Raw genomic sequence first — 13,343 nt, forward strand, 5'->3', positions numbered from 1 at the left:
CAAAAGCTAAAATAAGCGCTTAGACACTCTTTATATAGTTCATGGAAAGAACAAGACAATTTAGAACACCTACTTGAAAAGACTGCTGTTCTCCCTTAATTATACTGGGAGCCTAATTTTCTCATTGCGGCACTAAATTGTTTATTTTGGAAAGACAAACTCAGTACCAATCTTTTGTTTGGTTCTTTTTCTTTTTTTTAAAGTCATGGTTTCACTGGATTTGGTATCTAAGATTTTAATTAGTTTATCACTGTTTTCCTTTCTTCTCCTCTGTGCAGACTATTAAGTTCAGCAAAGAAACTGGAAAAGTGGATGCAGAATTGCTTCATAAAATTGCTGAATTTATAAACCACAATCTGCCTTTCACTGCCTTTCTGGTGTCTTATTACTCTTTCATATTCCATTCTGTTTTATGGATTACTTAACAGGGATATTAGAATCACTATTGCTTTAAATAATAGTTTTGCATCTCACAGTCTGCCCTTTCTCTTTTGTGGTTTAGCAGCACTTATTGCAAACACTGCCATTACCAGAGCTTTCCCTCGTCTTTCATTGGCAGCTTTGAAACTGCTGAACATATGACTTCCTACACTATGTACTTTCACTACAAGACCTGACAGTTTTTATTTCCTCATTTCTACGTATATCAGCTTATATATACATGGATCTATTGATGATTCCATGAAGACAGGATAAAGTGAATTATATCACCTGGTTGTGACTTTGGTTACAACGGGGTGTATCCGAAAATTTTTTGCTGTGTAAACAAACAGACATCCATGAAAAGGATGGGTGTTTATTTCTAATCCTGTATACAAAATCCAATGCAAACTGCTCTAGTATTATCACTACATGGATATAACATAGCACACAGTTCAGAAAACAAACAAAAAGATTTATTACTTCAAGCTAATTTCTCACTACAAAGGGTATTACTAAACTAATAACTTCATGGGATATTTAGAAAAAAGTTGCAAAAAAAAAAAGGCAATTAAATTCTATTAATTAAGCTTCTCAAGAAAGAATATATCATGATTCTTACACAACGCCAAATAAAGAGAACATCTCTATACATATGCTTCCCAAACAACTGCATTTAATCATCTCAGTTTATGTTTTTTTCCTCATTTTACATATTGTTTACAAAAAGCCAGAATTTCTACAATAGCAAAATTCAAAAGTGATTCCACAGGAAACAAAGAAAAAACCCTCAAGTGGTTAAATGCGTAGTTTGTTCCTTTTTTTTCCTATAGAAAATGTTCCAGTTTTTCTCTAGTCATAACCTCAACTCTTCTCAACTTAAATTATAATGGCAGTTTTAAAATCTATTGACCAAAAGCACCTGTAAAATGATCAGTCCAAAATTACTTTTTTAACTGATCACCAAGGGTTTTTGATCATGGATCCATCTCTTTTGTCATTGAGAAAAGTTTTTTCTCTATCAAGAATTCCATAATGTTTTATTAATGTTTTCCTGTGTTATAGCTGAAATTATTGCATTTTTACTGCCCTTGGGAACAGTACTGAAACTAATAACAGATTCTGCAAAATTGTGGAACATTGGTAAAAGAGATATTAAATGTATTTCTACATGTAATTTATGTATTTTCTCATGTATTTTCTAATTTATAATTAAATTTAAACCTAGGAAACAATTCTAAATCACAGAGCTATTTAGTGTCATGATGCCATCTGGTATAGATTCCCATCACTATTTTATATGTTAAGACTTGTTTAACACCAGCAGTATGTATGCATTACCAGTATCCAATGCTGCAACTGGAGGGTCAGGAAAGCATGCTCATTTTGTGAGATATTGACCCAACAACACATTAAAAGACTTGCTGCTAGTTGTAACTCAGGGGAATTGTCAAGATAACATAGCCTGTTGTGCGAGTCGACACAGGCAGGCAGCCCAAATAACCACAAAACCACAGCTGAAATGCAAAGAGTAAATCCATTTCATTTCCTTGCTAACCAGATGACCCCAAAGTAACACCCTGACAGAGACACACAAGTGGGAACACAGGCACTGCCAGGCTCAGTCTCTCCTGGAGGGTGGCTGGCCTGCTGTTGGCACCCATTTATCATGGGCACACACACATGTAAGTTTTACCACCATTTTCTGATCTCCCCTGTGCATTTTATGATCTCTGAGTTTTGATCTCTCTCCCAAAACAGGGAGCTCAAGTATGTCCATGAGAGTGCCTCCCAGTCTCCACAAACACCTACGTTATCTCCACATATACATTCTACTTCTCAAAACAGAGGATAAACAGCAGTAGGCATGATATATGGGGTTTCCCACGCGGTTATTCTCCAGGCCTTGGCATTCTCCAGCTGCAAGGTCACTTGAGCGAATCTACCGTCTTGGTCACCATTCATCCCCTTTTCACCCTTTCCTCCCAACACATCTTTTCCATTTCTACTTTTCATGATGTTGTAATAATTCTATCACACCAAGTGATTTTAGTAGAACAGATAATGAACAGTTCAGTTTTCCACACCTTATAAAATTTATATTCTGGTGGGTATTCCGGTATAGGTAGTATGACTTATAGATTCTAAACTCCTTTATTTAAACATGAAAAGCTCACCACTATATAGTTAAAAATAAAAAGAAAATTTCTGAAACATCAAAAAATTACTTATGTATAAACTAGATATTTTTTCCTACCATAAATATATGAGATTTATAATAGGAGGACTCCTTTTTTTTTTTTTTTCCAAGGAATCAGTAGAACTGTATTTTATTTAATTTAAAAAAACAATAGAGAAGAGGAATACAGTGTGGTTTGATTAATGATGACAATGGCTTTACTATTATGAAATCAAACCAAAACAAGACTCAACTTATCTGAAAACACTAACAATATGCTTTTAGTCACGACGAAACTATTGCTATAAATACTTTGTAAAGCATATCAGTTCCTCATTGACACAATCTTTATAATCTTTATATCTTATCATAATAGATAAACACATAATTTCGATTAAAAATAGTCCCTTGACTGCTTGAAAAATTAAAAATGTCCTTTTTCAAAATGAACGCATACAAACCTGAATTTTCTTACTAATCTTTGTAAGTTTCAGGGTCCCTCTGCCAATTATTTTTTGTTTTTGTTTTTGTTTTTTTCCCCAGTATTATTTTGGTAAATAACAAAAATTTACTTTAACCTTTGATATACGTAGTGATCTAACAAGAAATTATTATTACTGGTCAGAATGCTACAACAGTGTAAATGTACTGAGTTTTCAGTTTTCCATTGCAAATCATATAACTGAAAACTGCAGCATCATTTAAAAATATTGTTTTTCTTACCTAAGCCATGCCTATGTGTTGACATAGGCGGTAGCACAGTCCAAGCCTTGGTCTTTGGGTTGTAACATTCAACAGTGTTTAATGTTTTTAGACCATCCCGGCCTCCAATGACAAACAGTTTGTCATCGACGACAGCAACACCAAACTGAAGTCTCCTGCCATTCATTACTCCAGCCTGAATCCATATATTTGTTCTGAGATCATACTTTTCAATAGTTGTAGCACCTGATGAGATAAAATAATAATAATAGAATTATGCATACAAAATCTATTAAAAAAAGGCAATGTTCATATTTTTATTCTCTTTTTTCCCCCTAAAAGTGTCAAAACTTTGATAATATTTTCTGATTATATGTATATCTTGAAAAACTTTTTTTTTTTTTTTAAATAAAGTAGTCCCTGGAATATGTGCATGTGTGTGTGACAGATTACCTTTCTTACCTCTTCAAGTAGTATGAAAAAAAAGAAAATCTAAATGGCCTCTATAGAAACAAAACATTACAACTTCAAATAGCACTATGCTCTAACTTTGTGATTTTTTAGAGTTCACTGAAATAACTATATAAATACTAATCTTTTTATGCTTGATTCCAATCTTCCATACATTGTATGTTGTCATCAAAGATTAGAAGTTGTATTTTAATTTCCATTCATGTTTTTGTTCTTATTTTAGATACTTGTGTAGGGTTTTTTTCAGACATGCTTCTGCTGGAAGTACAGAATACTGTATTTACAATCTGAAGTAAAATGTTTAAAAAATGTTTCCACACTCAGTGAATACTATTTCCTTCTGAGTTTAGTAATTTGAATTACTTTCAAAGATTAATTAAAAAACTATAAAGAGCATTATATGTGATATAACTTACCATTTAGTCATGAAAATGTCATTAAGAAGACTCCACTGTTTAAACTAACTTGCATGTAATATGCAAGATATCACAAAGATGTTATAAGAAAAGAAGAGTTTATCAACAAAAAAGAGGATAAGGGAAGCATAATTAATTTTACTAGATTCAAGAATGTGAGTCATGCATTCCATTGATTGTAGTATGATAGTAGAAAAATTTAAAGCAGAACTACAAATACCTAAATAATAGGTGAATTTAAAGTAATCCTTAAGTAAACCTAATAATACATCTGAAATGTAACTGGTGTTTTGTCTTGATGTACACATAATGGTGCTTCCAAAGCTTAAATATCCTACAGGAAAAATCAACATAATTATTAAGCTTTACCAACTAGCTGTTTGGATTACAATAAAAGGTTAGAATTCCATGGAAATTAATTATTTCAGGATTCATTCATTCGTTGGAACAAAAGAGCAGTGAACTGAGAGCAAACAAACATCACGAAAGCAATAGTTTTGTAAATTTAACTAAAAAAGACATGATTTAAATTCAATTAGTATCTAAGTGTAGCAGAGTAGCAATAATGTACAATACAACAAAACAACTGGGTTAAATCCCCTACTAGTTTTATGAAGCCATAAGATACATGAAGTAAATTTTGCATTTGGTTCAGAGACATATTTATTTATCTTTTTGACTCTAATTTAAAACTGAGTTGTAAATGCATAAATCCTTAGGTTTAAAAAACCAAAATATACAGATTATTTGATACAGGTTTTTGGTGGTGCTGCAGGGCATATTATAATGATGCATATTAATAAAGTTGTAATGCTTGAAATTTTTTATATGTGGAATATATTCGTGTTAAAAGCTAGAACTGTAGCACATGAGTTCTGTAATACTGTCTGCTTCAATGGTAAAGAGTACAATTTAAAAGCTTTGCCATTCTGATTTCAGAAAATTGTGCTTACATAACAGAGTCTTTAAATTATGCTCAGCTATATATTTTCTACTATTGGCTAAGTCTGAGTTGCCACAATGTTTTCTTAAATTACATATTGAGCATCTAATCCAGGAGTTCCTGGAGTGCTTGAACTCTGTTTATCCAATAAGGTGCCTTGCTAATCTGTAACGACGATAAGGATGTGGATGATGCAATAACAACAACAACACTAATAATAACAAAAAATACAATGCAAAGTGAAATAGCATTCAGTCCTATAAAACCATCTTTAGTATCAAGAACCTGAATATAATGCATTCTAGGCTGCATTTCAGACAAAAAAAGATCTTTTAAGTTACCATATAAAAGTAGCTCATGGATGAAGAAGAGATGATAAAATCAGCTCAAGGAATATAGCTATCTTGTTGATGGGCATAAAAGCATAGTTTTAGTCTTTTTTTAGCTGAATTCTATTTCATGCAGCCCAGTCAGTTCTGTCTCAGCACAGGAATACCCATAGACTCTCTAAGGATGCCAAGATCACATGAAGAAGTTGGAAGTGACATCTTTATAACACTATTTGATGACAGTTCCTATAAGAAGAACTCTAAACTTTAGAATTTCTTATCAGAAATCATTAGTCATTATAGTTTTTTTAGCACCTGTCATCATTGTAGTCAGGCCAGCTGCTTAATTTCATACCAGTCTTTCATTTTCCAGACTTTTCTCAAAAAACACTGAGCCAAGTTAAAAAGCTCATCACCCATGACTCTCAGCATGGGTCATCAGCCTGCAACTTGAAAAATGAGTAAAATCTCATCTCAACTAATGCACCAGCTGAAGCTGTACACAACAGAGCCTCAATGCTAAATAGCTACGTAGAAAACATCTACAGTGTCTCCCCTGTTCCTGCAGCAGAGAAGCAGACGTAACCTCTGCTTATAGCCCCAACCACAAAATGAACCATCATCTCCTACTGTGTTGACACATCAGTCCTGTCATGGAGCAGTCTCAGTGTACAGCTGGATATGAGCCTACCTAAACAAACAAATAAATTTTTAAAATTGGTGCTATATCCTCACCAGGAAGACAGTCAAATAAATTGAACAGTTCATCCACAGACATTGGGGCTTCATCCTTGAAGGTTTTCAAGACCCAAATGGATATGGTTTCATCTCATAGCTGACCCTGCTTTGAGAAGCAAGTTGAACTAGAGACCTCATGAGGCCCTTTCCAATCTGACTCTGATTGCATGATCTGGGATGGAGATTGTAGTCATCAGTTTCTTTTCCTAGGCATGATTCTTTCAAAACTTTCAACAGGATAAAACCTCATATATGAAACACTTTCATTTAAGATAGTGAAATCAAATTTACTATATGAATAAAAAACCATTGCAATCCTCTCCATCTCCTGCTATGTCACATATTTGTTTGAATTTCTTGTTATTTATATATTATTTATATGAACAACTATCCAGGAAAAAATATACATATTTATGAACTAAAATCGTAACAATTCCTGCCAGCTTTCACTCTCAACTACACGAGTCCTCTGTTTAAATTGAAGGGAGGAAAATTTACCCCACAGATCAGACATCAGTACTGTTTTGAATGTGCTTTCTGCAATTTAATAGGTCATAGGAACAAAAAAAATTAGTTTTTTAATTAGCATTAAGCCATTCCTAATTTAAGTCACATTATTGCTTTTGGTTTAATGACACTCAGATCATTCTTTCAGATTAGGTACTTGCAATGGAACCCACCCCCCAACAAATATGTAACTGAACAAAATAACCTGTCCTGTCTTAGTGCTGTTCTGTTTTAAATTATTTTGTTTGTAATGGTAGGAGTTAAATATAAACTTTATATAAATATATAAAAGTATATATTTATAATATATTTATATTTATATAAATATAGATATAAAATCTTTCAATCTTTCAATAATAATCTTTCAACAAAAAGGTGGTGGAACCACTGAAAGGTATCATCAACAAAGATTTGAGGATAACTTTAATTGCAGATTATTGAGAACTTCATTCACATACAAATGGACAAGTAATAGGACAACTTAGATTATAAAAGACAATAAGCTTCTACATAGGAAGAAAACTGGCTATTTCTGACAAAGTAATACATTCTTTTGTTTAGCTCAACTGTTTTGATCTTGCAAGTACAAGGACATTCTACATCTACAAGAGGAGGTAAAACCTTGATTAATTCCAACAGGATTTTACTCGACAAATTAGTTTAGCTCTTTAAGATTTAGGTCTTTTGAGTATTTAAAATCAATAACATATTAGAATATTGATTTTTCATCTATCATATATTTTATGGTTTGAATATATTTGAATATACTACTTTTAAAAAGAAAGTATCATTACATTTCCAAATGTTGACATCACAAATATTAAAAATAATTTATTTGCTCTGAAACAAAATAAAAGCAGAAGCTCTAAATTATCCGGGGGGAGGGGCACCAAAGACAGCACACCCAGCTGATCAAAAGAAATGATAACCTGCTGTATTCATCCCTGGTGTGACCTCACCTGAAGTACTGTGTGCAGTTCGGAGTCCCACAAAAGCTGGTGAAAGGGCTGGAAGGAACATCCTGTGAGAAGAGGTTGGGGACTTTAGGGGTTGTCTAATTTGGAAATGGAGGCTGAGACCTTAACTCATTGCTCTCTACAGCTTCCTGAGGAGGTGAAGTGGAGAGGGAGGTGCAAAGCTTTTCTTCCCAGTATCCACTGTTAGGACACATCGAAATGGACCAAAGCTGCACTAAGGAGTCTAAGTGGATCATAGAATCACATCCAACCAGTAACCCAGTACTGCCAAGTCAACCACTAAACCATATCCCCAAGTGCCACAACTACACATCTTTTAAATACCTCTAGGGATAGGGAGTCTGTCACTTTCCTGTGCAATTTCAGTGCCTGATAGCATATTCAGTGAAGAAGCTTTTCCTCATATCCAATCTAAACCTCTTCTAGTGAAAACATTTCCTGTCACTTGTTACTTGAGAGAAGAGATTGACACCCACCTTGCTACAACCTCCTTCCATGTAGTTGAGGGTTCCCCTGAGCCTCCTCCAGGCTGAAAAACCCCAGCTCCCTCAGCCACTCTTCATAAGACTTGTGCTCCAGACCCTTCACCAGCTCTGTTGCCCTTCTCTGGATGCACTCCAGCACCTCAATGTTTTTTCTTGTAGTGAGAGGCCCAGAACTGAACACAGCACTCGAGGTGTGGCCTCACCAGTGCTGAGAACAGTGGAACAATCACTTCCCTGGTCCTGCTGGTGACAGTATTTCTGATACAGGACAGGATGCCATTGGCCTCCTCGGTCACCTGGGCACACTGAGGGCTCATGTTCTGCTGGACGTAAATCAATACCCCCAGGTCCTTTTCTACCAGGTAGTTTTCCAGCCACTCTGCCCCAAGCCTGTAGCACTGCATGGGGTTGTTGTGACCCAAGTGCAAGACCTAGCACTTCAGCTTATTGAAACTCATACAAATAGTCTCTGCTCACTCAGCCAGCCTGTTCAAGATCCCTCTGCAGAGCTTTCCTACACTGCAGCAGAACAACACTCCCACCAACTTGATGTTATCTGCAGACTGCCTGAGGGTGCACTAGATCACCTCATCCAGATCATCTGGTAAAGATATTAAAGAGAACTGTCCTGACCACCACTTGTGAGTGGTTTCCAACAGGATTTAAATCCATTCACCATCTCTCTTTCAGCTTGGCCATCTTGATGGTTTTTACCCAGATAAGAGTACATACATCCAGGCTATGAGCATCCAGTTTATCCAGGAGAATGCTGTGGAAAATGGTGTCAAAGGCTTTACTAAATTTCAAGCAGACAACTTATCCTTTCCTTCATCCAGTAGGTGGGTCACCTTGTCATAAACGATCAGGTTAGTCAAGCAGAACCTGCCTGGGAAAGTAGAATATAGTGTCTATCTTTAAGTCTCTATTTTATAGACAAAGAAATTAAATAATATATCAGGGAGTGTAAGAGTTCCTAAAAAAGAATGTCACAAAAGCAATTCCTGATTATGCTTTTTTTCTGTCAAAATTGATAGTGGGTGTTTGTGTCTAGTCCCTGAGATAGTGGAGTGACTAAAGCTCTTGGAACAAGATGAACAAAGGATTAAAGGAGAGAGTCATCAATTCAACTGACTGTCAAAATACAGAAAACTGTAACAAAAGCTCACTGTGCAAAGCTCCAGGAAAGTATACTAGTCATAAATGCATTCTTAAACATATAATAAAGTGTCAAGTCATGGTCTTTGTCATCAGGGATGAAAGTGTAACTTGTTTTCATAATAGCCTTTAGATAATAATATAATAATAGATGTTTATAAACGATTAGTTTTTTACTTAATGTAGTGGGACAGGAATCACAGATTGCAAATGTATTTATGTGAATAAAAACAATGTAAGAAGTTCAGAATAATACAAAGTTTGGTAGGTAGTGCATCATTTTACTGTGAGAGACATTTTTCTATATATATTTCCAATAAAGGACACCTACTGACTTTAGGCAGCCATTAATATAATGAGTATCATGGAATTAAGCAGGTCAATGTGAGTATGACGTACATCTATACAGAAACTAATCAGTGAGTAATTAATACTCAAATTTTGTATGTACTTCAATGTCTTATTGACATTCTATCTCTCTTCTTATCAATAGAAAACTGATGTAATTTTAGGCTGCCTTTACATGATTGGAAAAAGAATAAATAAGCAAGTCCATCATTAAACTACCATGATATCAGAAAGAAAGCAGGAAAATTGGAAATATTACTGAAACGGAGACCATAAATGTTTTGATTTGTCTATAGTGTCTACAATTGTATAATTTTATAATTTTGTTTTCCTTGTAGACTTTTCACAGTAACATTATACATATATCTCTATTTATCTATCTATCTATCTATCTATGATCTCAAAGGATTCTTTTCATGGTAGAGTTAAATAACTTAAGTACATATTACAGTGACAGTTCTGTTGGAGGCCCCATGACAGCAGATTAAGCCTCTGTTCCACAGGTTCACGGAGATGATTTTCTCAGATGCCACAAAAAACTGTTAGAAGTATGGAGAAAAAAGAAGCATAAAGAAGAAACAGAAATGAATTGATTCAACAGTACATGTAAGAGAAAACATGTTCAAATGGAAATGGAAATGATTAATGAAGAGTTTATTACTGAATTTACTGCAATGTTGATGTGATTTTACCGTATTAATAACAGTGTGTTGGTACACTTTGAACTGTAAACAGTTGTAAATTTATTACCTTTGATAAAACAAATAAATTACCTAAATAAAACAAATAAAATACCTGATTTAAATAGGCTGTAGATTTCTGGGCCAGAAAAAAGTCTACATTATTAATCATGTAAAGAACCATTCACAAATATGTCCCATTGTGCTAGGTACTGCAAAAATCAAAGTAAAAATCAACTTTATATATATTACAGACTAAAAACCAGACATAGGCAGAAGAAGAGAAGTAAGGCATACAAAAATAAATAATGTTATAGCATCAAATATTGTTTCAGTCTATGGCCATATATTTATTCATTACATTTAAGTAGATAGAGGTAAAATAACTGGGAAAATACGAAAGTATTTTTAGTATTCATAACTTGTTTTATAATTATAACCTATATAACTATTTTTTTATATATATATATTATATATATATATGATTTTATTATTAGAACTTCTTGCAGATTTTCATTTTATTGTTTGAAACAGATACAGTGACAAAATGTTTCTTTGCCATGGTCCTTGACTACTTGCTATCATAGCCTGTTCCCTCTTCCTGTGCTACAGGTAGGTGTAGCCATGTACAATATAAACACTAAAATTTAGATGAACCATATTATAGTTCTTATGTCAGTTGTTAGTATTTCATATAGCAGAGTGAAAGGGGAGACACCATACAGGTTTTGGTAATGCAGGCTATGGCAATTCAAGACAAGGGAAGGGACTGCAGGCAATTTTTCTATATTTGTTTTCTATGAGAATTTGGACAAAACAGTGCTTACACTTTAAAATAGCTTTCACTAATAAATACCTTGAAAAAAATTTTTAGGACACAAGAACTATTTTCAGTCTTCATCTTTCAGGTGTAAGTTGGTTCCCATATATAACATATTTCAGTAACTACAGAACAAACACTTTTTTCCCTAGAATTCTGATTCATTTTAGTTGATGTGAATAATAGAGATTAAATGTTCTTTAAATACAAATTATTAGACAATATTTTTATGCAGTATCACTGTTTTATGTTCCCTAAAGTTTCTTTTAGTATTCGTAACTTGTTTTATAATAATGGCCAGTCTTCACGAGCGAAGATCCAGGGAAGGTCTTTCCACCTTCCAGCCTGTGCATTGGATTTTTTAGGTGAGACACAGTGTGCGTGGAACTGAGCCCACCCTTTAATCCTAAGGTTCATCTACCGGGGCCAAGCGAGCTTGGACGGTGGCAGCGAGGTCCTTAGGATGTAGATGGATTGCCTTTTTAAGGGTTAACGAGCTCCATCAGCCCGGGAGTGGCCCTGACCGGGAATCGAACCCGGGTCTTGCCGGTGACAGCGCCGCGCCCTTACCACTAGACCACCAGGGGCTCCTACTTGTTTTATAATTATAACCTATATAACTATTTTTTTATATATATTATATATATATATATATGATTTTATTATTAGAACTTCTTGCAGATTTTCATTTTATTGTTTGAAACAGATACAGTGACAAAATGTTTCTTTGCCATGGTCCTTGACTACTTGCTATCATAGCCTGTTCCCTCTTCCTGTGCTACAGGTATGCCTGTGCACTTTTTTTCAAAAATCAGAAAAATATAAAGATGTATATTCAAAATATGTAAAACTTAAGGAGGGATATTTATTCAGTTTAAAAAAGTGAAATGTTTCAGACTATAGATTGTATATATGCATTGTAGTATCCATTCACCAATGCAGCCAGGGGCCAAGGGACTGTTTATTCCCAGAACCTAACAAAGCATTTGGAAGTGCTTTATGAAGAACTTGAAGACAAAATTTCTGTCCTAAGAAGCTGTTCTTCTTAAAATAGTAACCCCGCTGTCTGAACAGTGACTATATAAATCCTAAATTTTAAAGTATACAACTTACAAAGTGTGATCATATTTTCAAATTTACTTGTTAATATTTTGCAGTTATTTTACTTCCAAGTTACTGATGCTTCTACTCCTGCTTTAAAGGAATTATGGCCTTGAATTTAACATAAACATTACTTAAAATTATCTCCACCCCCCCAAATTATTACAGCCTATATAGAGAGAGTTGCCATAAGTTACAGACCCAAAGCTGTGTCATAATTTTTAATGATGCAAATCTCTGTGGTTTGAATAATTACTGGTCCCAAAACTATATAACCATATGTTGTACATGTCTATCTCACCTCTTTTCCAATCTTTTTCTTTACATACTCTGCCCGAAATATTTTGCCTTTTATAGCAGCCTTTGCAATTGCCTCAGACTCTTTGTAGGGGAAGAAAAATAAAAGACAGGAAAAAAAGGAACTTGGTAGGCAATTATTTCACTTCTGAAGTTCTCTATCTACACTCTCTAAAATAACAGCATCACTTCACCCTACTCAGACATTACTTGTAATTTTTTAGAACAGTTTGGAGGAAGAAATAGAAGTCAGAGAAGAGAAACATGTAAGGGAATGGAAGTAACCGAGGGACAAAATATGTGGGATAATACATAGGAGATTTAGAGACACAGATTTGAGAGGAAAGATTGTAGCTAATTAAAGAAGAGAACACATCTTACTGTGAAGTCCAAGATTGACATAATTCAAAGATGTAATAAGGATTTTTGTACTGACATAAAGACAGGATGTTGCAAAGAACAGATTAAGACACAAATAGGACTGTTCTTAGGCTTATCTTAACATGTCTTTCTGTTGTTTGCTCCTGAGCAGGAAAGATTTGAATCCAACCATGTCTACGAAGAATTGAATTTACAGGACTCATTCTAAAAACATCACTTTTGTATCTTTAATTTGTTTATTTAGTTCACAAATGAATTTATGATATTCTGGAGCAGGGAGGGTTTAAGGACAACATTTTTCCTGCAATTCCTACATGATTGCTTGCAGTGCCCTTGGGTCTACCTCCAAAAATTTTCAGCTAGGTGGAAATAACCAAATTAAGAAGCATATATT

General features: G+C 34.3%; 1 protein-coding gene across 1 annotated transcript in view; it reads right to left on the reverse strand.

Annotated features, from left to right (window-relative positions):
• KLHL1 (kelch like family member 1) overlaps positions 1 to 13,343 on the reverse strand; it is a 201,434-nt gene that overhangs the window by 29,212 nt on the left and 158,879 nt on the right. The window contains exon 7 of the mRNA XM_050331657.1: positions 3,323 to 3,547. Within this exon, the coding sequence (XP_050187614.1) occupies positions 3,323 to 3,547 (225 nt within the window). The remainder of the gene's footprint in view (positions 1 to 3,322; positions 3,548 to 13,343) is intronic.

This window comes from Myiozetetes cayanensis, unplaced genomic scaffold (genome assembly GCF_022539395.1).
Source record: "Myiozetetes cayanensis isolate MyiCay16 unplaced genomic scaffold, myiCay2020 scf5-8, whole genome shotgun sequence".
In the NCBI taxonomy this organism is placed as follows: Eukaryota; Metazoa; Chordata; class Aves; order Passeriformes; family Tyrannidae; genus Myiozetetes; species Myiozetetes cayanensis.